The 27,358-nt window shown below is 42.6% G+C and overlaps 1 protein-coding gene across 1 annotated transcript; it reads right to left on the bottom strand.

Moving 5' to 3' along the window:
- Positions 1–2,504: 2,504 nt before the first annotated feature.
- On the bottom strand, positions 2,505–19,040 carry PPP1CC (protein phosphatase 1 catalytic subunit gamma). Its single transcript, XM_075041256.1, has 7 exons — positions 18,795–19,040; positions 9,178–9,309; positions 7,718–7,948; positions 5,995–6,099; positions 4,762–4,985; positions 4,144–4,278; positions 2,505–3,702 (listed from the first exon to the last, which is right to left on the bottom strand). Exons 1-7 carry the CDS (start codon positions 18,847–18,849, stop codon positions 3,613–3,615), a joined length of 972 nt encoding a protein of 323 aa, XP_074897357.1. The 5' UTR covers positions 18,850–19,040; the 3' UTR covers positions 2,505–3,612.
- Between the last annotated feature and the right edge of the window lie 8,318 nt (positions 19,041–27,358).

The following is a 27,358-nucleotide window of genomic DNA, read 5'->3' as shown; positions in this document are numbered from 1 at the left end:
CAGTGCTTACCCAGAGCCAAGGCCTTTTCTGCTCCTCACCCCATCCCACCTGCGAGGAGGCTGGGGGGGCACAAGAAGGTGGGAGGGGACACAGCCGGGACAGCTGACCCCCACTGACCACAGGGATATTCCAGACCAGATGATTTCATGCTCAGCATATACAAGTGGGGGAAGAAGAAGGAAGAGGGGGAACTTTTGGAGTGATGGCATTTGTCTTCCCAAGTCACTGTTACTTAGCGTGCTGGAGCCTTGTTTTCCTGGAGATGGCTGAACACCTGCCTGCCCATGGGAAGCGGGGAATGAATTCCTGGTTTTGCTTTGCTTGCGTGCGCGGCTTTTGCTTTACCTGTTAAACTGTCTTTCTCTCAACCCACGAGTTTTCTCACTTTTACCCTTCTGATTCTTTCCCCCATCCCACTGTGAGGGAAGTGAGCAAGCGGCTGCATGGGATTTAGCTGCTGACTGGGGTTAAACCACGGCACACATTTAAGTTAGACTTGTGCATACTGCAGAAGACAAAAGATGAGAATTGAAGAGAACTAGGGTTTATCACAAATTTCCTGCTACCTTCTGCGGAGGAGACCTTCAGCAAGGCCTGGTACCCCTCCCTGCTATAGTCTGCCCTTTGCAACTTCTACAAAGCTTTGGGCCAGCAGGAAAGGGCGGCAGGGCTGCGGGGAGAAGGGCCTCAGCAGGCTCACGTGCTGTTCTGTCCGTTCCACGTGTAAACTAGATTTTCCTACCAGTACTGTCATGGAAAAACAATGGGAAAGCGGTAGCTGCTGCTCCTTCTCTCTCTCAGCTGATCAAAAAACCCAACCCCAACCAACGGTGTAAAACGTGCCTCTGAACTTTTGATCACAACCCGTAGCGAGATCAGCAGGTTGTCCTTCCTTCCTGCCTCTGCGGTGGAACGGGAACTTTTCCACCTCGACCACGGTGCCGTGGGACTTCCTTTACCCTGAGCAGCTGGGGAGCCCGAGGTACGTGAACCACCCCAGGGGAATGCAGCCAAGCAGAAAATGCAGCCCAGAATAGGAGCGTGTGTCACCAAAACTGCATTTGAGGAGAGAAAAAACAAGTCACAGAGGAAAAAGGTGTGACATGGTGACATGCAGAATGGTTGGCGAGCTAATGGTTGCCGAGTCAGGTTAATGCATTCCTTTAGATACAAGTCAAATAAAACCTGCTTCCACATGTGTTCTATTATTCACTAGATCAATAAAAGACACACAGGTGACTATTTTACAAGCAGGGAGAAAAATTATAGAGCTATAAAGAAAACCACAAATGTGATTTAAAGGGTGAAAGTAAGTTTGTGAGAAAGCCTTCAACAGGCAATCTCTGACACCTAATCTAATGAGCTCATCAAAAGTTACCAAGAGGTGGTTTGATTAATTAGCTTTAGAGGAAGGGAGGAATGCTTCAGAGTAGGAAAAAGGCTCTTTGCTTTAGCAGAGAAATACACTAAAAAATAAAATAAACGGCTGGGGACTGCCCAGAAAATGCATTCTTGCCGAAACAGCTCAGCTTGCTCCAGAAGTGAAGGGAAACTCATTGGCTACACAGGACGCCAGAACAGAGCTGGTGGTTTTATCAGAGCTGGGCATCTCAGCAACAAACTCCTTCCTCATCAGACTCCACCAAGCAGCCGAAGTTCACCACCGCAGCCGTTTTAGAACAGGCTGAACAAGCCACCTCATTCGACTTCTGAAAGCCTTGCCGTATTTTCCACCAGGCACGTGTGAAGGAGGCAGCAGATGAAGGAATACAGACCGACAGTGCCTTCCTGCTGGGGGCAAGAGCTGACTGCCCAGGGCTGGCATCGTGCCTTACCAACCTGCTTTAGCTGGTGTACACCAAGCCTGGCTCACCAAACAGACAGCAACAGTACAGTTTACTCAACTTTCCTTCTTTGCCAAGAATTTACAGTTCTTTAACTAAAGAACCAGCGGAAATTGGTCTTGTCCTCAGCTATGACCCTCTTAAGTCCACGGTCCCAACAAAGCAGTACTTGTATTGAAAGCAGACCCCACCTCAAAGCACAGAACGAAAAACAGGAGCCAAGATGAGCATGTCCGCCCACCCACGCCTGCCCCCGGGGGCGCTGCTGCTGCTAGACAAGGCAGGGCGACCCTGGCCACAGGGCTGTGGAAAACCAGAGTCGAGGCACCGGCGCCTTCAGCTGCCGACCTGCTGCGTGCCGACTGGCCTGCCAGACTCCTCTGCGGACCCACGGCAACACGTGAAGTGCTCTGGGAACTTCATACCTGCACTCACCCCCCTGCTGGGAGGGTGCCTGTATTTAAGGGCAATATAGGCATTAAAGCTCCAGAACTGGATCAGAATCCAACATTGCTGTTTAAAAAACACACCTCTAGTGCTTGTAGCTTAGACAAATCCAAACCAAGAACTTGCAGGTTTCCAGAATAATTTATTTACCTAAGTCAGGTCCTCTGATAGCAGTAGTGTGTATACGTTGCGATAAACTGACACTGAGAAGATTTAGCAATTTCTTCATTTAATAAGTGATTTTCACTACATGGTATTGTACACTGTTATCTGTTCAAAAAAGATTAACAGTTTTTAAAAAACAAGATTCTGTGAGAGATTTATATAAACCTGTGATCAAGATCAACACCTCTGGTTGGCTTATCAAGCTATTTTCTAGGCTTCTTTGTAGAACAAAGTCTTTAGGCTAAAATGCACAGAACCATTCAGGCAGATCTAGAACCATTTCCGTAACTCCCAGCCTTCTGACATGGGCTGCCACAGGGCTGATGCCGCTGCAAAACGGTCCACTTGATTGAACATACGGAAACTGTACAAAAATGTGTTTACTTTGACCATGAATAGAATAAACAGCACAGCATTTCTACTTGCTATTTCAAGTCAGGACTTCCTTTTATCTCCAAGAGGAAGGCGTGAATGGAAAGCCCTGCCAACTCAGTGTGGTGGGTCATGCACAAACAGTTTTCTAAGCGAACTTTGGCTTCAGGAAAGAGACACAAACACTTAAAATAATGGCTTTAATTGTCATTTGAAGTATACGGAGAGGGATGTGTGTCTGAATTAAATATACATCATACCAGTGATGCTGGCAAGGTTGAAGGTTATTTCTAATGTTGACAGCAATAAAACTAACATGTACATGACAAGACATTAAAAGAAAAGCAATCCCTTTAAAACAAAATTTACCGTAAAAAAAGTTCACAGTGGTTTGTATAAACAGTATGCAATTTCTGACAGTAACAAATTTCTACTCTCACAGCACACTAGTGCCCTCTTTAGATCCTAAAGAAGAAAACAAGCATTTACACTACTCATTGTACAGATTCAGAAAGTCAGTTGTACAATTACCCATAATGACAGGATAAGATGCTGTGGAGTGTACAGCTGTAACACCAACGAAAGGAAAGTTTAAAACTCTTTTCCTGGGAGGGAGAAAAGTCTTTCATTTGCTGTTACAACCAGCAAATGCCATTCATCAAATCAAAAGGAAAACCACAAACACATTATCTATTTTGAGCAAGCTGAACAGTACACATTACAGTTTTAAAAATGGAGGTTATATACTATAATACAAGTCCCAACAAGGCAGTGCCAAAGTGACTATTTCTTTGCTTGTTTTGTGATCATACCCCTGGGAGGCGTTACAGGTCTGCTGGAATTGGGCTTCTTTTTCTCTGCAGGTTTCAAAATCTGAAAAGATAGTTCAGTCATTCAGCAAAAAGTTTTAGCTTTCTTACAATCAAACAATTAAGTCACTAGTCAAGGCATTCTACAGGTCATCTGGACAAGTCATAAATGTGCCAACAACTAAATGTGTTTCCTACTCAGAGCTATGACAGGGCTTAGAGCAGCTGATCACAGAGCCCATGCCCATGGAAACAGGCTAACAGCTGATAGCTTTGCTTGGACGATTTAATTCCAGGGTAAAACAGTTCATCTACTCTCACCGGCAAGGGCTTATCACATTTCTGAAGACATGCATTCAAACACATCCCTGTCTACACATGGTACTTGCAAAGATCTATTTGAAACAAGCATTATGGTTTTGTAACAGTAAAGTATCAATTCAAAATAGAGCAAATTTAAAGTGTGACTACACTAACTAGGAGGTACGATCTTCAGATACCATACCTGAAAAGAGCACATTAGAGTTTCATCCACACTCATCATGGCACCCGCATTATCAAATTCTCCACAGTAATTTGGGGCAGAAAAGAGAGTTACCAATTGCCTTTTTGCAAAAAATTCATATCCATCTTCAACAACCTTTAGAGAGAAAAGCAGAAATATTAGACTGGACAACTTCTTCCTGCCAAGGCACAAAGCAGCTTTAACAGAGCCAGCAGCTAAAAACTGGCTACATCCAAGGAGCATGAGTTCCAAACTTTTACACCAAAACAGGAAGACCATTGCAGGATCCAGTTCAGCAGCAGAGTCCATTAGCAATGAGAAAAACAGGATTCTGCTAGGTTCAAGACAATCTTGTTCAGGAATAAGAGCCACGGTTTATATGTATTAAGAAAAAACCGTTCATTACAAGGGTTGTTAAACATTGGGACAAGTTGTTCAGAGAGTGGAATCTCGATCTTTGCAGATATTTAAAATTTGGCTGGACAAGATCCTCAGCAACTCAGGCTTACACTGGTTTGTCCTGTGTTGAGCACCTGTGCATAGGGTTGGACCAGATGACCACCTCAGGTCCCTCTGAACCTATATTATTCTATGGTTTAATGTTCAAAATTAAAATACCTGATGAGCTCTACATATGAGATCCAAATCATGTTTATGGAGAAACTTAGCAACCACTTCAGCACCAAATGTGAAAGACACTCCTCTGTCATTTTCACCCCATCCCAAGACATCCTTGTCAGGGTCAGACCACAAGAGATCACAAAGTAGACCTTGATCTGGTACATCAGTGGGGCGCATAATTCGTCTTATCTGTTCCATTGACTGAAGGTCTGGTGACAAACCTGTTCAGAGTTAAGACACATACAGTTCACATTTTAGTCCAACTTTGCTCTGCAAGACCAAAGTATTAATTCAAGACAAAAATAATTTGTATTCAAACTGATTCATCACTGCAATTTTACATAGTTCAAAGGCAATATTAACTGACATTTTTTTTTAATCCAGCATTTGTTTTAAAGCTTTTGTAACAGAAGACAAGTCACTTTCTAGAAGATTTACTGGAAGCAAGATAAGCAAAGCCATTTCCACATTTTACAGGATTACAATAATCTCACTGTAATATTTTGCAAGTGTCTGTTAAAAAAGCTGCTAAGTAAAAGAGGCATTAATACCAGAAATTACAGGGTATGTTTATTTTAATGATCAGACCTAGTAAGATGAAATACAATATCAAACAGACCTCATGCCATTTTTCACTGATATGTCTCCCTGGGCAACTGTAATTACTTGCAAGCAATAAAACATTTAAGGTGCAATATGTATTTTATTACTTTGAAAAGTTGTATGAAGCAGGTATCACTTCGTGCAACACAGCCAATTTCTACAAATGAAACTCCAAACCAGGTTGGACAGGGCTTTGAGCAACCTGATCTAGCGAAAGATGTCCCTTCCGACGGCAGGGGAGATTCTACTAAACGATCTTTAAAGGTGTCTTCCAAGACAAACCATTTTATGATTCTATGAAAACGTGTGTTTTCAGAATGTACATAAAACTCCTAGTCATGTAAGTCTAAAAAAAAAACCTACAAGGATTTTTTACTCAGAGAGGCTATTAAATATGCCTTTTGGTATAAAAGGAAAAGCAGATCATTGTGTCTGAAGTTACAAAACTACCAGCTCAGTGATTCACAAAAGTGACACTAATCAAGCTCAACCTTACCTCAATACATGAACCAAGGCAGAGAAAAATCCCTCAAGTTTTGAAGCTTCAGCAATGTAAAGATGAAATTGCCATGACTGATACTAGAATATTACAGTTTCTCAAGTATCAACTAAGGAACTGTTACTTACCCCCATGACAGCAGAATATTTTCTCATCCACAATAGCTGCAATTGGTAAACAGTTAAAACAGTCTGTGAAGGTTTTCCACAGCTTAATATTGTATCTTCTCTTACCTAGAAGACATTTTGGAGAAAAAAGTCGATATGCTTTTCTAACACAGCTACAACCAACCTAACGTGGCTGCCTTAAGTTTACTAAGACTTGCAAAAAGTTAGCATTAAAGCCTATACACAATTTCTCTTCTCTGATACCCACTGACATACTTTATTGCTTATAAGAAAGTTGCAAAGGTCTCTTCCAGCATGGCAAAGCACTCTGAAGCGGCTCTGAGGATAGCACAAGTCTGTTCAACAGAACGACATTCCACTGTTGGCAGCCAGACTCTCCAGTCCCAACTTTGCTTTGGAAAATTATCCCTTGGAGAATTTGATCCATTTCAGAAAATCTTGCCATTTGCCGTTTTCTTCAGTGGAAGACAGCAATTCTTGGAAAAGAGATTCTCTTTAAAATTCTGCTAGTGCTTTACCACACAGTCTCTCTAGGCAAAGAAACAGGACTGAAAACTGAAACTGCTATAGTTTTACTTTCAAAGGGACTCTCCCAACAGATATGAACCCTGAACATATTTGCGATATATGACTAAGCCTGTGATTAATCTCTGTGGAGTCAACTCTGAAATACCACACATCTTTGCTTCCTCACTGAGGGAGAACAAGACATGGAGAGTACATCTTGTAAGCTACAAGCCAAGTATGTCCCACAACACAAGTTATAAGAATTCTTCAGTGCACAATTAACGGTTTAATCTCCTCTACATTATCTGGATTTATTAAGTCACATCCTTTGAAACAGGAACATACACTTCTACTTCACAGCAAAATTACTTGTTATGTTAGGGTAAAGTCCACGTAGTCTCTGTCACAACAGACCTTAAAGTACTCTGCACTGACAAGAGCTGGTGCATTAACTGCATAGCAACATTGCGCTTGTTCAAAAGGAGTGCTCATGATGCCAAACAAATACAAGCACATTTCTTCATTAAAAGGTTGACGCAGTAGTTCAAGTTAACAACTTCTGCAGCTGAACTCACCTACTGAAAGAGCAAGTACCTGGCGCTCAATCCAAGCACATATCACACTGAAGGCTTCACACACGCTTTGCCCCGTTTATGAAAGGTAATACTGGTTTTGGCCAAAGCCACAGCAAACAATACAGCAGGGCTGCATCCAGAGAAGGGAGAAGTCTTTTTTTTTTTTTTTTTTTAACATTACAAAGTTACAGGTCTTAATATGAAGTAGACTGCAAGCACTGTAACATAACCACAGTAAAGACCAGCCCATTCTCCAAGTTATAACACAAGTATACATCATCATCATCCATCAGATGAAAGAAACAGAGGTGAACTTTTGTAAAGCATATCAAGTAAAATTCTCTCATCTCTCATTAGATGACCTTATCTTAAGAACTTTAACGATATGTACCAGTGAGAACTGTTAGTTAACATAGGGGCCAATAATTACAATTGCCCACTTGTATGCTGCTTTGTACTGTGAGTATAGGACTCCAATAGGTTTAGGGGAAGGACACATTTCCCTTCGCAAAATAGGCCAAGGGCCTCCCTGAAATGTGCAATGGGAACTGCACATTAGGAAAGAATCATCTAACACTGCAACGCTAGCACCTCCTACCCTGCTTTCCCAAGCCAAAGATGCACACATCTGTATTACTTACATTCATCATAAAACCCATAAATTCTGTTGATGCTGGCACATTCGTGGTTCCCTCTGAGGAGGAAAAAATTCTCTGGGTATTTAATTTTGTAGGCCAATAGAAGACAAATTGTTTCTAAAGATTGTTTTCCTCTGTCAACATAATCACCAAGGAACAGGTAGTTGCTTTCTGGTGGAAAACCTCCATATTCAAAGAGTCGAAGCAAGTCATAGTACTGTCCATGGATGTCACCTGTCAAGAGTATTCAGAAATGACATGTAAGTGACCCCTTGCTACATTCTCTGATTCTAGAGAAAGAACAAATGAATGACGCTTCAGAAAGAAAAGCCTGTAGTTAGATACTGCCTTCAACATACTTAAAAATCACAGTTTTATCTTAATGTGTATATAATTACCACGTTCTGAAGTCTGACATCTATGTAATGCAATGGCTAACTGCATTAAGATGAAGTATGTAGCTATTTAAAAACAAAATCAAGATTCCGAGAAACGAACTGTGTGTTCAATGAAAGTCTGACATCCAGTTAAATCCTTTACTTGACTAGTGGCTGCGAGATCAGGAACCTTTACCTCATTCTTGGTATTTCCATACAGCATTAGTAATACTGATGGAAAACCACCCATGTGGGAAATTTGCTTTCCTTTGTACCATCTCTGGTGTTTTACTGAAATATTCAGTAATTCAAATTCTAGCAGCGAAGTTGCATCAAAAATGAAATTGGTATTTCTGCCTTTGGTTTAAATCATGGTTTTGTTTCTGACAAGCAGAATGTTAAATCATGATTTTAGACTACCAATGTTATAAATATTGAAAAAGCTACTTCAATTTGAAGTAAATCCTCAGCGTTAGAGTAGGATAAAATACTGTTTGCTGGAAGCTTTTAAAAACGCATTTATTGAGGCTTTTATTTTGACATTTTTCATTCTTTTAGCATAACTAGACATGTACGTGTGTGCAAAATGAGCATCACTGTGTACAAGTATGGTGAAACCAAACTAGAAAGTAATTCCAAGAAACAGTACAGAAATTGAAGTTTCCAGCAGGAATTTAAAATATTGTCAAACCACTGTTCAGCTCTGAATAGCAGCTACAATAAAATACTATGGTTCTTTGTTTCCCCTTGTTCAGTCATCACTGAGCCAAACGTTATTTCACTGGTACAAAAACTTTCCACAACTTCATGTGAATCCCTTCCCCAAGGGACCTGGTGAAACTGGACCAGTTACTGTTTAGGTTTGGATTATTTTGCTCCTCATGCCAATTCCCATGTTTGTTATCATGTCTCCACTCCTCTGCCCTAAGCATCCAGCAGGGTTTTATTTTCCTATTTGCTACAATCATTTATTAGTTCCACTGTTAATAAGTAAAAGTAACATCTGGCATTTGTTCTTTGCTTAAGGTCAGCATTTACCTGACCCCCCCCCCCCCCCAAGCATCAAATCAAAATCATGGTACTCACCACAAATTTTCAGTGGAGCTTCAAGTTCTAGTAGAATAGGCTGACTCAGAAAGATTTCTCTGGATTTCAAGCACAGTCCTCTAATTTCATTCTCTTGAAGTTGGACATTTTTGCCTGGTTTTGAGCCTCGCACTGTCAGAAGGAGTCAGAAGTCAGTTATCAAAATCCACAATATCCCTAGTGTTATTTTAAGAGCCTGACTAAATGCTACTGTAATACAGAATGAGAAGATAACAGGGTAATATCAGTCTGCTGAGGTGAAACTGCACTGCCCTGTTACCAGAGAAAGGGTAGTGTGTTCCATTTCAGTTGTTTGTTACTTTCATTTAACAGAATTCATGGCTCAACACTTCCCCCGTTAAATGTCACATTTTAAATAGCATCAGTTTAGTTCTATTTAGTTATAAAACCCATCTTGGACAATGTGACTCTGTATTTTTTTATTTTTTTAAATGAACCGGTTATATACTTGTTCTCTGGAAAGCTGTCTGAGCTTAAGAAAAGGAAGTCTCCCATTTAATCATCCACACCATAGCTCAAACATGCAAGCTTCCCTAAACTATCATATAACCTTGCCCAAGACAGTACCTAAACAAACAGGACTACAGTACCAGTAAATACTGTAGTGCCCCATTCTACACTGCAGTTAGCAAACATGGAGGAAAAATAAGCATATGATTGGAAGGTCAGAACCATATGTAAGTAAACATTTTTGGATCACAATGACAAAACAGCTCTCCTTATCATTGCCTTTGGGCACAGTAAAAGACAAGCTAGTGAGAGATCTATCTCCCAGCCTCAGACCACTTCCCTCTGCCCCATTACTGCTTCACTTTCCCCCACTGCAACAATTCACAATAGCTGGTTCCCTTTAACATCCATCAAATGTTTCTTTCCTAGTCTGGACAACCAGGACACCAGCTTGGCCTGAAAAACGTTTCTACAGCCACCAGTGCAGCTTTCCCTCCATTTATCTACCTGCCCCCCCCACCATTTCTGTTGCCCAGAAATACAAAGGACATTTCTATGGCAGCAATGCTGTAACTATGACTAAATTGCATGCAACAGCATTTAGCAGGGTTAGGATAAGGCTAAATAAAAAACTGTGATTATGCCATTACTGGTGAAGCTTATTATACTTTTATTTGGTGTCAAAACCAGTGACAACATGGAGCACTGATAAGGCTGAAGCAAAAACCCTGTAGCAAATACCAGTAAGATTATGGAATAAGAGCAGTCATCTTCTACAACATAACTCATTGGTTTAGCCACAAAGCCAAATGACCTTAGAACTTCAGCCTCAGATGCCTGGAAACACTCTGACAACACCTCCAGAATCAAAATCACTACACTGGTAACGTTGCCCCATTAGGTGACTTACTGTGTACAACTTGTATGGCATTGAGACTGAAGAATCTATGCTCTATCCAAAAAAGCTTAGTCTTTAGTTGAAAAAAGAAAAAAAAAAGCAAGGAACAAGCCCTGAACTCTTTCAAACACAAGAGCCAATGCAATATTATCTTCCTGAATTCATAAACAATTTTTTAGATACTGCTTCAGACTAATTCCCTTGATACTGTTTAACTTCTGAGTGAGAAATCTGGAAGCTACAGAAGACACAGGTCTCTCTACTCTCACTGTGGGCTTCGCACTATATCAAGTTAAGAAGTGAGAACTGCAGTAGGAAAGACCGGGGAGGAAGTGCCTGTTTTAGGAAGAGCAAGAACAAAAGCAGTTGTGTTCCAAAGGGATTACAATTTCTCATTAGTAAAGAAGATTCCTGCTTTTATGCAAGTCTCTGATCAAGAGTAGAAAACACTGTTCAGTCAGCATGCATCTTATCTAGACTAAGAATAAAATACTGGTTGTGTAATATCCATCCACAAAATCATGTGTCACTGGACCCCAATCTCTACCAGCACTTAAAATATTAACACCAAAACAATTCTAGCCTGCATACTGACCTCCATCACAAAGACCCTAGTCATGGGGGTACAGGCTGCCCTACAGAATCATTGGCAATACCCTAAACCACACAACCTTTCCTCAAACAAGCTTCAAAATTAAACTTTAGTTCAAATTACAATGTATAGTGACAGTGACATTAAGGTAATTGTAGGTCAAAAGTCATGACTTTAATAATGTTATCTTTCAAGTAATACATGCTCCTTTATTATATACTGCCTATGTATTATCACTCAACACGGGCATTACATGGCAACACTGGAATTACCACTAAACTTCATGTCTTCCGTTAAAATATTTGAAGTAATGAAGCATATAAATGAAAGTTAAATCTTTGTCACAGCAGTTTATCACGCATGAGGCTTTTCATCCACACAGTGATTTTTTCATCCGTACAGTAATTTTCCAAACACTCCTGAGCAACGAGCAAGTTACTCAAAATGCCAAATATCCAGAAGTGATAAGTAACAGAAATTTATAGAATAAAGTGATCAGCTGGCTGAATTATAAATGTTATATTTTCCCCTACTCTTAAACTGTACAATTCACCTTTGGTTTTGAGATAATACAATACACTTGTATTTATTTTTCTGAGAAGCCAAAAATCTAACTTTCCATGATTTGGTCTTGTTAAAAATTGCTAAAACCAAACCCTGTATCTCACATCCATAAATTAAAAAGTATAAAATATTATACAGACTATGTAATGCTCTGAGTCACTAAAGCTCATGAATAAAGCATATGCATTCGTTTTTGCTGAAGATTAAATGAAAATCTGGAAACTGACTATTTCGGACACAAGTTTCCTGTTTCTCTAATACATTTTATTGAACCATTATAATCTTCATGCAGTTTTAGTCATCTGTTTGTAGAAAACCTTGACAAGATAAAATGATGCTTTGTTGCAGTTCACAAGCTCACTAGCGCAGATACCAAAAGGATGAAAGAAGAACAGGACAATTTGATTCAGTTCTGTAGCATGCTGCCTGCCAATGACATTTTGACCACTTTCGCCCAACATGGAATCAGCACAGAAGAAACAAGTGTTGAATTTCTTGTAATATTGATCTATATATCCTGAAAAGCTGGGGGGGGAGGGAATTTTTTTGGCTTCAGAAGCATCAAATATGCAGAAGTGCATATTGCTTTGAGGAATCTGTATTTTTAGTGCAAGGATTTTCTCATCCACAATGAAAGAGCTGGCAAGGAAATGCAGGATGCTCAGTCTGAATGACTTCTTAAAAGGTTTCTCTGAGTCTTTTTAGTCAGTCCCACTAAGAAAGGCAAAAATAATATACTATGAAAAATATGTTGTGTTTACAGTTTCTTTTCTCTGCTTCAGACCAAAATAAGGCAGCTTGTAGAGATCAGACAGTACGATACTAATTGGCAGCTTGGTCGTAAAGTCAAAAGAGCAGCTCAATAGTACTGTACAGGGACGTTTGTTCTTTCAATGCATAAAAAATAACCTCTCAGAAATGACAGTCTGGAACTGACAGCGGAACAAGCTAAAGATTAATCAGTTGAGGAAAAAAACTCAGCCCATTTCAAATAATATTTTATTTATGTCTTGTCTCAACATACTGCTGCACTATTTCCGGACAGTAATGTATTCCCATCCTCTTTTACGCAGAGATGCTTGTGTTCTTAAACATCATTTTTCGAGAGCTTGAATTTCAATGTCCAGTCTGGGCAGTCTTCTAACAAGTAAAATCTTCTCCACTGTACAAGTATGAGAAGTTCTGGAAAAATAAGTTCTCCACTGGATGGAAAAGACTACAGAAAAGATCCCTCCCTGGAGCCTGGATGACCCCTGCAGAGGTACTGACTTGAACATAGAATCCAACTATTGAAATTAATGTTGCTTTCCAAGACAAGGAGGAAAACTGATGGAAAGTAACAACAGATACCAACTCTAAAATGAAAATGTAGAGGTGAGTGCAGTACAACAGCCGCCCAGCAGAGGGGGAAAAGGAAGTAAAAGGATAGAAGTGCAAAAACTTAATGGCACCCCTGTCATTTTGGTGGAAGCAGAGCTAGTCCAAAGCATAGCTGTAGCTGCAGCTGCCAGGAGATAAAACACTGCTTGACATCTAGGATAACTTTTATACATTTCTTTGTGAAGGATAAATGGGTCAATAACTGTGGGACCTGGAATGTACAACAGTCAGAAGACCACATGCATGTAGAGTACAACACACTTCTACACCACATCCCATCACTAGCATTTTCCAATATTCAGTTTGGTGCCACAAAATCCTTTAATGAAGGCAAATGTTACTATAAAACTGAGTACACTACCTCATTCAAGGTTAATATGAAAGGGATGGATACTTAGGAAAATATTAAAAAATAGTAGAAAATTAAAAAAATATTAGAAATTTCAGTGATCCAAACATCTCATTTTCCTTCAGTATTACATTAAAAGCAGCTGAAATGCTGTCAACTGAAGTGCTAGAATCAAGTTCTCACCTAGAAAACATTTTAAAGAAAATAGTCTATCAGCAGGTCAGTTCATTTTTGGCTTATTAAACAAGTCTCTCAGTTTTACCATATTTTACGTTAAGAAGTCTGCAATCCTAGAGACACTTCCAAAAATACTGCAGGTTGTTTTTAATCTTGTTTTCGGCAGTTCCTGATGACAGTTACACATTCAGTTTTACACCATAGGCACAAAGGGAATAAATAACTTGAAAGTGGTTGATGTAAAAAAGGTTTTACTTTACTGCAGGCACTACCAACTTTGATCAGATAATTTCAAATTCAAAATTGAAACTGAAAAGCAACTCCTCAGTGCCCAAGCCTCTAAAAGAAAAAGTTCTAGCTACTTTTTAGTATGACAAAAGTTCACAGCAGCATTATCAAACAGAAGATTCTGCATGGCTGCAAAATTTTCCTCTTGTAACACACCTCCACACTGGAGAGAGCTATGTAGCAACAGGTACTCACGCCCATCACAGATATTCAGATGACAAATTCCTCCACTTCACTGACTGGGCAACACACACAGAATTTCACTGACTCATTTGAATCCACAGCAGCAATAGGAATCTAATCCTCATCTTCCAAATGCAGAGCTCCTATTTGCCATTATTAGAAACTGCTGCAACACAGCAGGAAACAATTAACATCAAGTTATACAAACTATGGAAAATTATATGGTTTGAGGTCAAGAAGTGCTGCTTGTCTATTAGAAACTTTATCACAGTACCCCAACTCATCAAGTGAAATCTGACCACATTTCAGGTTAACATCTGTGAGAATCAGACAGACACTTATCGCAGTATATGAAGCTAAACAGCAAGCAACGCTTCAGACCCAATCAATGCTGTATTTAGCAGAAAGGTGAAAAAAAATCAGAGAACTGCATTTTCTCTGTTGTCAGCAAAAGTTTATCCATACTCTTCGGCTCAACTATTTTAAATAACTGGATGATCCTCTTTTCCCATTTAAAACAAATTAGAGAGAATATCTCCTTGACAGCTATACAACAGGCTTTACTGGGAACAGAAATCTGTGGGTGTATAAACAGGAAAGTTTGAGGATTTAGAGTCTTTTTGCTGATTTTAGTCCACTAACCAGTACTGCAGCTTTCAGAATGGCTACCACCATTCTACCCTCACATGGCTTTATCCAAAGTAGCCTCCATTCATTATATAGTTTTCCCTTAATAGCGTTTGCAAAGGCTGCAGCACAGAAAAGATTTTCAGAAATGTACTTCAACTTGAGTTCCCCTCACATATGTTGAAATTGTGCTATTTTACCCTGTTATTTATTGTTACCATGGTAAGACTAATATATTTCAATCTTGTTTTCTAGATACATTACTACGAGCTCCATTTTCAAACCAGACCCTACTTATCTGTGAAAAGCTACCATCACACCAGATGAAGGAAATGGATAAGGGGCTCAAGTTATAGGAACACCATCTGACATGACACGGAAAGAAAGCCATGCTCACACTCCGGGAATCTCAAGATTTGTCGCTCATTCTTTACCTGGAGCTGAGCGGGAATTCTGCCATTTCCTGGAACCCTTTCCATGACCATACAGATGCCACTGATTTTTCATCTTACATGGAGCTTTTCTAGCATCTTTGTGCCTACTGGCAGTTTTGACTTAGCAGACACACACAGCTGCAAGCTCAGAACCATGAAGTTACTGCCTACAATACTGCTCCTACAAGGAGGGTAACTTGCTCTCATATTTGCCCCTTCTTATTCCTCAGTGAAGTGAGTTAGTTCCATAAATGTTCGAGCCTTTATCTACTATCAAGGACACTTAGGAAAAACATTTCAACACTTAGTGCAGGATACTGTAATTTACTATACATTAGAAGCCTTATTCTTGTGCAAACTGTTTTTAGTACAGTTACTAAAAGTGACTAAATTAGACAACCTGTATTCATGTAAGTGTTCCTAGCAGAACACAACCATCATTAGTAAAGACAGTAACAAATATAAATTCAATTACAGTAAAAAAGGATCAGTATGTCCAATCTTTTCATTGAATGGCTTTCCAAAGTTGAGAACAAAGTTACTGAAAAATGTTTTTTTGTGACATTTCAATGCCAAATGGCTCTGTACTATAAATATTTGGAGCAAGAAACACTCTTCAAATATTTACCTTAGAATGAAAAGCTAAATATATACTTACAGGCCTTTTAAAGAACAAACTAATAATTTCAGCTAACTAGCCTAATGTGGGTGGGAGAATATCAACTATTTGGGGGAAAAGTAGGAATAATGTCATTTGATCAGAGAAGTCAGGATAGAAAGCAAGTAAAACCTCCTCACAAATACATTATTAATACGCTATATTAAGAACAAAAGTGAGAGTAATTTATTATTCACCCTTTAACCACTTCACTTTACCTCAACCATTAGACTAGGTTCACTACTGGCATAGCTCTCTTGGTCTCTTCCAACAGTGCAATGGTAAGGCATATTATAAGACCCAAATACCTGCTTAACTGTATTTTTGCATTGATTTGAAATATTTCATCAAGTATCTCCTTAATACTTGGGTTTGTTACCTTTAAAAAGGAAGGGATAATGCCCCCACTCACGTCCTTTGCATTTTACTAGCAAAATCACCTAAAGTTACAAAAATATCTAAGTATACAGTTTAAAGACAGCTGTAATGAAATATCAAATTGCTCTAAAAATTAAAGCTTGCACAAAGATTTGGGCAACTCAGTTTGTGAGTAAGCTGATTATTAAAACAGATTTTGCAGTGGTTTCATGCTTGAGTATGACTTTAATCTGTGCACAACCTTGTCTGAAAAGGGTATCACTTGAAACAGAGTTCTAGTACAGGCACACCAGACTTTGTATAACTAACATTACGCAGTTGTTCTACCAGAACCGCACTGAAAAAGAATTTCTTGTTTGCTCCAAATCTAAACAGGATGAGAATCCTTACACATACTTCAGGTATTCCCCCCCCCCCCGCCCCCGCCCCATTTAATACTATGCAGATCTCCACCCTGGAAGTTCAGTCCTGTCACCTACCTAGCCAGACCTTAATATATTATTTCAGGGAAAGGATGAGTCAAGTAAATTTTAAACAACCACAGAGAATGCCATTTGCACAGTATTTCACACAATTTAGCATTCTATCAAAAATGCCGTGTTTGCTAAAACACAGTATCATTTTGCCCTTTCTGGGAAAAAAGTATAAAAATGACAGACTGCCACAAAGGTCAATCATTACTCTGTCTGGCAAAGATGTTTATAATAGACATACAATAAGCAACAACAAAAAAAAAGACCAGCATAGATAACTAACACTGGTAATTGTTTTAAATATTGAAAGACAATTATTGCCTCAAAGAATCCAAAATCCCAGCTGAAATGTCAATAAAGGAAAAAAATTAATTTCAGTTCTGGCAGCTGATGCAACCTCAGGTAACATCTTTAGTTGCATGAACCATCTCTTAAAAGATCTTGTCAGTAAACCTGAAGCCTGATTTACAAACTCTTATCTCCTCCAAACATATAATACTGATATAAGCTGGGTAAGAACATAACATATTGACATAGTACATCTTGCTACTTTTTGAAACTTTAAACAAGATAAATGATTCAAAATCATTCAGATCTCTTTCTAGGATTACCTTATTCCATGTTTTTGATATTGAGAACTTACACTTTGAGAAAATTACAGTATTTACACTAGGGGAAATCAAGTAAGAATTGTAACTAATACCTGCAGTAAAATTGAGCATGAATTAATATATCACCAAACATATGACATACAGGACCTGACATCTACAAATTGTACTACTAGAGTTTCAGGAAAACCTTGGTCTAAATTTATGAAGGGAAGCCTTTAAATAATTTAAACCAGGGCAGTTTAAATTGGTAACAGGCAAAACCCAAACCGGATCAGAGGAAAAGCCCTATTTATTTTTACTTATTCTAGTTCAATAATCCCATAATACATCTATAGGATTTTTAACTCCAAATAATTTCTAGAGTAGCACTATTGTTCCTCTGCCTGACCTTTTGCTATCCAAGCTATTACACAAGCAAAATCTTACACGAAGGAAAGGGTGTAATATAGCTGAAAGACATTTCTTCACCATTTGTCTCAGCAGCATCTCAGATGACTTTGTGCCAAATAGAAAAAAGTTAAATCCCTGACCAAGCTCTTCAAGCGTAAGTCCAGATGAGATGTCTGCCCTGACACATGTGAAATGAGGCTGGATCAGCCTAGCTTCCTTCTCTGAATAATCATGATTTTCTTTTATGCCTGGAAGAATATTTGTTATTGGCTACTTCTCACCCTTTTGCACTAAGAAACATGAGTTGACAATTCTAGTCCAGTGCTGAACCCTGCAACCGAAGGGATGATGCTGAGGAGTACCCCCTGCAACTTCCAGGTTTTCCTTTGATTTAGAAACTCATGCAACTCTTTTCAACCCAAAGCACTAACAATACAAGACAGTAAGCCCTTCCACAGACTGTCTGAAACACCAAAAACCAACCCTCTATTCACACCTAAAAAGCTCCCATACGTTACGATTTAAGAGCCACAGTCCTATGGTAGCAATAATGCAAGCAGCTAATCAAAGCTAAAACCAGGACTTCCTGAAACCCATGCAAGTCTCCTCCCGACTTTCTGAAAAGCTGCCTCAACAGACACTTTAAACACGCTAGGTCTTGTTTTCAGAGCCCCACGACTACCCACCCAGCCAAGCACAGACCCCATGTGCGTGTGTGGAAGGCAACAGAATAACCCAGGGTTTTTTAAATACTTTCCTACGAAAACAATACTAAATTAAACATCTCCTTAGAGCTGCAGGGCAGGAGAAGGAGGGCAGCCGGCTGGTCCCAACACTGCACCGGGAGCGCAGAGGGGATCAGAAGGCAGGAACAGCTCGCTAACACAAGGGCTGAGGGAAAAGTTGGGGCTGAAGAGCAGAGCCGCCCGGGGCGGCGGCAGAGGCGAGCCCCGGGAAGACAAAGCGCCTCGGCGCCCCTCCATTTTGGTCCCCCCAACCCCACCGGGCGAGCAGGACGCCGTACATCACCCGCGGCGGTGGCTGAGGTGGGACTACGGAGGCGTCGCACGGGCGGACTCCCGGGCAGCGGCCCGGCCGCCACCCACCCCACAGCCACCCGCCCCGTGCCTTCCCCGACCCTCACCCTCCAGCAGCCGTTGGATGATGCTGTCGATGTTGAGCTTGTCTATATCCGCCATCGCCTCTCAGCGGCCGGGCGGACCCCTCCCCGCGGCTCCCCTCCCTCCGCTCGCTGCTTGGCCGGCCCGACTTGTCTCCTCGTTCTGTCTCGTTTTTCCCCTTCCTCCTCTCCTCCTCGCTCTCTTTCTTCCCTCACTCTCTGCCCCCCCCCGCCCCCCCCCTCGACTACCGGTCTCAGCAGAGACCCAGCACTGAACAAAATGGCCGCCGTCTCCTCAGCGAGCTCGCCCGGCGCATGGATACTACGAGCGCGACGCGGCTCACCGGAAACCCTTTATAGGCCGGGCGGGAAGAGCGGGCTGGGAGAAACGCACCGCCACCGTCCCGCGCGCGCGGAATCCTTCCGCTCACGGGAGGTGAAATAGTGCGGCGCTACCTCTTCCCGCACTTGCGGCTGTCACAGGGTCCGGCCCGGCCTCGCCGCGGTCCGTCGAAACCTGGCCGTGAGCTGGACCAGCACGCCGTTTGGTCGTTTGCCGACGGTGGGAGGCGGTGACTGGGGTCCGGCTTCTGTCAGTGCTGCCTCCTCACGGTACCCGCTCGGGGGTTACGTCGCCTCGACAGGTGAGGCGGCGGGAGCTTAGTGTGAGGCAGCCGGTGTGAGGGGTGCGCTCCCCCTCGGGGGAATGGCCGCTTCCCCAGCCCTAAAACAGGGCGAACGATACCAAAATCACACCTGCAGCTGGTATCTCCCTCACAGGGTGTTGCAGCTTCAGCTACCTGGCTCTCCCCTTGCAAATATTTTTAAATCCTTGGATGGAGAAGTTAGCCTACTCTTGCAGGAGCATCTTGCTATTTCATTTCACGCTTCTGCTATTATTTTATTCTACATGTAGCTATGGCTTGGCCACAAACAATTAAATGAGGTTCTGTTCATAAATTGGATTGCATTTGCAAGGGAGATGGGCTGTGTGGGCCTTTCCCTCTGTTCAGTTTGCATCTCTGATTGAATATTGTTTAATTACTTTATTTACTCCTACTTTAATTTGCAGGGATGGCTGTGTCAACCTCTTTCCTCCTCCCTTCCCTTCCCTGTGTGAATTGCTCCTGCTATGCATGTCGGATTCCTCCTGCCAACAGTTATACAATATTCATAACAGCTTATTACCATGGTGGGGCCAGAGCAGAGTTCGGGTTCGTAAGGGTGATAAAGCAAAGGACTTGCAGTCTCAGCACACCTTAGATCTGGCGGTAGGAAGGAGATAAGAGGACGCAGACAGTGTCTACCTGAAACGCGGGCACTTGCCCGTTGCAAAACGCAGCTTCAACACTCGACTTTCCTGAGCAAACGCTTATCTTAACGAGCACACCCAAGCTGATATGCTAATCTTAGTCACGCTGGTGTAAGCCCAAAGTAACCCCGTTGAAGACAATAGAGTTACTTCAGATTTACTTCAACGTGACAGCCTTTGCAGATTTACATCTATTTTTGTGCTGCACCTTCGTGGGGAACAGCCCCCCCCCAGCTCTTTTGCACCGAATGCTTTCTTTCTCTTTCAAATCCTTTCTAATTCTGTGGGGCACGTTGTTATCTTGGACTTAGCTGAATTATTTAAAAAGGGAAATTGGTCCTGTGTTTTCAGAAGAATCTTCCTGGCCTTGTTTTCCTTGCTGGAAATGCCTTCATCTTATCTCATCCTTCAGCTGTTATCCCCTCTCCAGGGACAAGTCCTGCAAGGTTCTGAGCACCTTTGGTGGGGCGCTGAGTCCCTTTCACTCCTTTTAATGCTCTGGGAAATGGGGTGGAGGGGGAGAGCTCAGCACCTACAGGGTGCAACACAGAAGACGTACTTGGGAATTCACTGGAAACACTGTACTGCTGGAAGGAAGGATGCGGCCCTTCAAAAGACACCGGTCAGGGCAAAGAATACATCTCACTTGCTAAACCATATCAGGCAATGTCCAAAGCACTGTCAATTCTTGTTAAAAGAGGCGTAGCCAAGAGGAAAGGAGAGAAGTGACAGATAAAGGTGAATCTGTCAAGGCCTCGTCATCACCTTGATAACCAACGTGCCTTGCTACAGCTCTGTGTCTCAACAGCAGCTGCCAATGCTTGGTGCCCTGTTCAGAGGGGGCTGTATTTTTGCACAGGGTCTTTTGCATTTACATTTTTGCTATATGAACATAAAAAATAAGGACCCTTACTTAACAGCAGTAAACTCTATGACAAGCCAGAGATATTAAAATGCCACTGCAAAATTACCTTTTTAATAAGCTAACTTTTCTCTGCTGGAAATAACAAGCCTTGCCCCACACCACCTTCTCTGATTAGAAAAGGGACCCAGCCAAGGTGTTATAAATATCCTGGAACTATTTTATTCTCTGGTGTTGCTCACAGCAATGATTTATTTCTAGAGGGGGAACAATCAGGGAAATCCCTTTGTCCGTAAACTCTGCACACAGGCTTGAAGCATTCCATGATTTTGAAGCTTATGGTTCATATATTCCCCCCTCTTCTTTCTATTTGTCTACAATTTGCATTCTGGTTTGCTAAATACATGATGATGTATGGTTTATCTCGCTCACAGCTCTGAGACCTTTGTGTCTTTTCCTCCTTCCCCCCCCTGAAATTCCACAAATAAATCACTGCTTTGGTAACATTCCTTGGAAGTAAAATATCTTTCCCCACTGATTTGTCCTCACTATCTCATGCGCATGCCACTTTGTTTGTTGTATGGTTGCTCATAATCTGGCTATGTTTAAAAATATATATATTATATATATAATGCCCACCTACACAGAGGAGCAAAATAAGGAGTGGTTCACTATTGTTCTGTACATATATGTACATAATATATGCACACATACGTATTCTGTGTGTATAATATGTATATACACTATATACACACACACGTATGTGTATATATATGCAGATAATAATGAAACGCTCCTTATTTTATCCCTGTATGTAGGTGGATCCTAAGAAATGCGAGTCACCCACACTTCCCCTCGCCTTAGATTACATATTTGCTAAGTCCGTGAAATTCAATGTGTTTGTGTACATTTCAAACAAAGACCTACACGGGCTGTTCAAACACAGCAAAAACAAGAACGGGTGACTTGTGGGTCAAATGTTATTTTTCCTAACTCAATACACATCTACGATTTAAATGTTTTCATAACTCCTACTGTTTGCATCCAGCGTTCCTTGTGTTACAATCAAGATAAAGCTTTTATGCAGGCTTCTTGCTTCTGATGTCTAAAATATTTTGCTGACCCCCAAATTTCAGATGCTGCAGAGTTTTGGGGGTAGACGGTGCCAATTTGTCAGACAAAAGAAGAGCAGCTGGAACATGCTGTGAGGCTGATCTGAAGATGTAGGGGTCCGTGTCCTGTTTGGAAGGGAGGTGATGACGCACAGGCAGGTGTTTTCTTAGTGTCATATTTTATTTACAAAACACACAGTGCAATGATCTCCCTCCAGCATCAAAACCTACAAACTGCAGGCAGGCAGCTGCACCATGCGGGACCTGGCGAGGAGCTCAGGGCTGGCTGCTGCTCCCGAGCCTCTGGTTTTGCCTTGGGGCTCACCAAGGACTCAAACCACATGCAGAAGTCAAATGAAGCCCCATCCCCAGAGAGCCAGCAGCAGGATGCCTGCTGGAGAGTTTGTAACACTCTCTCTTCTCGCTGGTGTACCCTGAATGCCAGAGCCAGGCCTTGATTTCCACTGAGCCGAACGTTTTGCAGTCTCAACAGCTGGTTTCCGTCTGAAATCTGCCACCAACAGAAGCTGTCAACAACAATGAGAGTCCATCTCAAGTTTGTTAAAATCATATTTTTGATAAAAAATGTTAAAAGATTCTGCTCAAAAAATCTTGAGACAGGCTATTTTGACATGGGAGAAATGTGATTTGCCATTCTTCCCCTCCTACTTCTTTTTTTTCGGTGAAAGTTGATGTACTTCATGGGTTTCTGATGAAAGGTATTTTCAAATGGAAAAATGTTCTGTTGGTGAGTTTTGGAAGGTTCATGTTGGTGAAAATACTACCAATATAATCCTTCTCATATAAAACTGTCCTAAGTTGCTTTTTTTCTAATATAGCAGTGACCACAATAGGATTTTTCCTGCTATAGCTATTTGGATTAAGAAAACATAGCACATTCCACCTTCTCAGTGAGTTACTTGTATGAATCTGAGTTTTAAGGCTAGACCAGGCACAAGAACCATTTGGAGAACTAGTTGATTGATGTGTCCTGCCCCTGTTGAGCATCCCTGGGCAAGCGTAGCGGAGGTCTGCTCCATTGCTTAGAAGAAGGAGAAACGGGGCTAAAGGAGGCTTTTTCCTACTTTAAGTGAAGAACAGCCATAGCAGATCAGTTGACGCTGCTTTGGCAAGGAGCGGAGCCCCCGTCTTCCCGTCTTCGGTCAGGAATCTCTACACTCCGCCAAAGCCTGAGTTTCATAACTGTCTAGAAAACTCTTGTGGGTTTACATGGGGCTCAGCTGAGCTGTTCACGGAGGGGGAAAGGGAAAAACGTACATGGCAGCCAGTGCTATACATCTAGCAAAGGTCTTTTCAGCCCTTCTTCAGCTGGTTTATGGTGGGGCAAGGGTAATTTGCCTTTTCTCTTTGCTGTGCAAGAGGAAAGGCAGTGGGGAGCGGAATTGCTCTCTGTATGGCTCACCTCGGTCTGGCTGGATATGGCTACAGAGGAATGTGAATTGTCCCGTGGTGTGCAGCAGACCTTGCAAGACAGGGAGAGGGAACTGCTTCTCAGAAGGATTAAGTGGGACATTTTTGTGTAGCTTCAGCCTCACGTGGCTTGAAGAAAGCACTTTGTGGATGTTCCCCATTGCATTGGCCAGAAATGCATGTTAGCAGCCTGGGACACAGGGCTGGCTTCTTTGCTTCCTCTGATTTTACCCCAGCATAACTCTGCTTCATGGATGAGCTGCTTCTCTAATTAAAACCAATGAAAAATGAGGACCAGGAGGGCTGCCAGGGGAGTGGGAAAGTGAAAATAAGATGAAGGTCTGTTGATTTGCTCTTGGTCAAACGGCTGCTATGCCTCTGCGGACCCCAGTGGGAGACACATCACTGAACACGAGATGCAGGAGCAAGAAAGAGATCTTGCACACACCCCGGGGATCCCTAATTCCACTGGGGATTTTGAAATGCAGATGAAATACATGGGAAATCCCGCCTGCAGGTGCCTGCAGGCTTCCCAAAGGCTGGAGCACCAAAGCCTTCCCAGGCCTGGGATGGCTAACAAGAGTTCAGAGGCCAGTGGCTTTGCTGGTCCAGGTTTTGTTTTCCCTTATGCTCCTGAAAATCCAGAACAATCCCACTGGCAGCTCCCGGACACCTGGAGTTTCTGCTTACACACAGCATTTGAAAACGTGGTCCACCGTGGAGGTAGCTGTCACATGTGCTTATTTATTTGTTTTTATTCTCACCTCCTTCTTGCTGCTCGCTCCTTGCGAGCCTGGCAGATTTTCAGGAGCCCGGTTGCTCTTACATAATGTTGCGCCAAAATTGGTACAAAAGGATTCGGAGGAATCTGTGGCTAGAATCACCTTTGATCCCTGGATTCCCTTCCGGTTTGTCCGCACAGCTTGGGCTCGCCGTTGTGAGCTGCTGCTTTGCCCTGGGGTATCCTGTGCTGTCGGCATCCCTTGGGACCGGGTGTAATGTTCCCAAGGATGAGGATGAGGTCTCCAGCCGTGCCGCTCGGTGAATGCTGCCTTTGCTGGAGCCGCCTTCAGCTGCCATGAGACAGCAGGTGTGGTCCCACTCTGGCTCTCGTGGGCATGCAGCCGCTTACAAGAGCAGCATCTCCCAGGTCCCTTAGAGAGTGTGGCCGGAGTTCAAGCCTGTATAATTAATGGTAATTATCCGGTTGAGGGAGTGGGTACGAAACGGATTTAACTCATCTGACATCCTCAGCCTGAGTAGCACTGAGTTGTGTTCTCGGCTCAACAGACCTGCACCCCTATCCAGAGGATGCCTTAAGTGACTTTAGGAAACTTTCTTTCTCCTGGGATGGTCTCTCCTCTATGTTGTGAGCAGTTTCAGCCAGGCAGAGCCCCTGGCACCCCTTGGAGAGGATGTGGAAGCTCAGCCCAGCAGCAGAGAGGGACACCTCACACCAGCACCCAAAGCACTGTGGGGTGCACCCGACGGAAAGGTGTGCTGCGCTCACCATGGCACCCACAGCGCTTTGGGTGCTGGTGTGAGCTGGTTTAAAGCAAACATGACCTGGGTAGCTGCAATCCCATCTCTGGGTCTCAGCACAGACAGACCCAAAGCGATGGAGCCAGGCTCTCTCCCACGCCAGTCTCCAGCTGGGTGCCTTTGGTGATAAATCACAAGTGTTTCAGTTTGGATATGGTGATAAATCTAAGGGCTGCGAATGATAGTGTACACAATAGTGGGTTTTAGCCAATAAATTGGGCTTTTACGTAAATGCTTCCATACACACGTACACTGTCGGGCAGCAGGTGAGACAGGACACTTGGAAACATTAATCGGCGGAGAAAAGGGAGCCTTGGAAACTTGCCACTTTTGTTCCAGTCCCTGCTCTCCGGGAACTTGATTTTCACCTTTTTTCCCTCCATGTTTTACTTCACGTGATTTTTTTGCCTTTTAAAAATAGATGCCTTGTTTGCAGTAAGAACACCCTGTGCATGTTTGTGCAGTGGATGAGATTCAGCCCAATGCAAGCCTGGGATCGGGTGAGGCTTCAGCATCTCATCGGCTCTGGGTCAGCCAGCCGGACATGGGGGCTGACGTTAAACTTCTGCCTCAGAGCAAATGGCTGTGGGCATGGGCAGTCTGTTTCTTCCATTTAAAAAGAAAAAAAAAGATTAGAGGAAGCATTCACCCTGCAGCCAAAACAGCTTTGATTATTCAAGGATGCATTTAGGGTTCAAATGTATCATTACACCTTGTTACTGAATTCCCATCCTGCCCTCCCATTCCCTTCCAGGGGATGCGCACCATTGAGTTTGGTGGGTTTGGGTTTATTGTAAAGAGGGGTTGCAGAAATTAATGTGCTTTGTGGGAAAGGGAGAGGAGTACAAAGGCAAACTATGGGCAGAAAGTGAAACCTGAGTGTATGCTGCCCTGGACAATCACGGCACATACAAAAAGGGAACGAGCATTGTAAAGTGGAGAGGACTGTACCAGTCCTTTCAGTTCAAGCACTCAGTGCTGTCGTGTAGGAACCAGCTGTGGCAGAGGGATAGGCCTTGCATTTCCATCCAGACACACCTCAGGCAGGACTGAGACACCCCAGCTTGGCCCATCGCAGCAGAGCCAGCACAAGCCAGGATGCGCCCAGTGACAGTAGCTGTCACATCAAAGCTGTAGTGGGGAAGAGACACCCCACGCAAGGCTCTGCAAACCCAGTGAGGATCAGATCAAACCTTCTTGCAGCATGTCCCAACACTTTCATTGATTCAGCACATGCAACTTGGCCAAACTCGTCGCAGGGACAGGTCCCCTTCCATTGCGCACAAGGAGGAAAAGTGGATTTTGAGGCCAAGAGGCAGTATTTTAGAAGGCAAGTAGTTTTTGGAAGTTTGTGCACACCTGAAGTTTTATCTGATGATAATTTGAACCATCACACCTTCACACCTTCTTCTTTGTACCTCCTCATGGGACACTTTTCCCAACACAACCAACTCTTCCCAGGTAGTTCAGCCTGAAACACAAGCATCCAGAGATGAAGCAGGCCAGGAATATCTCCAGAGATGGTCACATCTCTGGCCTGCTTCTCTGCAACCTCCACTGAAGGCGAAAGCCTTGGTGGCCTCCAGCCCTTGGGCTTGACTTTCATTCCTTTTCCGATACTGTTTGACTTCCCTGCAAAGAGTTTGCTCTCTGCTAAGCTTGCTGTGAATTTAACTTTTCTAGCACAGGGTAAGGAAGGGACCAGCAAGAATTGCTCCTGGGTAATTCCATGCACCGATGGATTTATACCACAAGCTCCCCAGGAGAGGGGGTTTGCTCTGGGCAGTACCTGCATGGGGGATGCTTCACCCCAGCTCCTGGCTCGGTGACCCCCTGCTGCCAAGCTGTGCTACCTTTGCTACTTCTCCCAATGCAACCTCAAACAAGTGTTGGGTATTTTTTTTCTCAGTAGCATGTAGGTCACTGGAGAGCCTTAGGGACCTGACAGCTGACATTCATCCTTGGTTTTGAATCCGTGCGTCAAGCTTTCTGGAGGCGATAGGAGCGCAATTGCTGGTGAGACTGACTGCCTTTTGTGTGGCTTCAATTAAATGTCTTTCTCAACATGGGATAGTTGCCAGAGCTCTTTTTTTTTGGTTGAAAGAAATGGTTTTATTTAGATATATATAGAAAAAGTCCCACCTGGCTTTTTGGAAGGGTTTCAGCTGGAATGGAACAGATCCCATATTCTTCTATAAAAAGGTGAGCCGTAGTTTTCAGCTGAACTTTTCTCCCTTTTATAGCTGTGATTTGGCACACATGAGGTGTAAGCAGCGGCAAGGTCACTGCCCTTCCCCAGCTGAGGGAGAAAAGCTGTGGCACGTGCCGG

This window comes from Buteo buteo, chromosome 11 (assembly GCF_964188355.1).
Source record: "Buteo buteo chromosome 11, bButBut1.hap1.1, whole genome shotgun sequence".
Lineage (NCBI taxonomy): Eukaryota > Metazoa > Chordata > Aves > Accipitriformes > Accipitridae > Buteo > Buteo buteo.
This window is presented reverse-complemented; position numbering and strand designations above follow the sequence as displayed.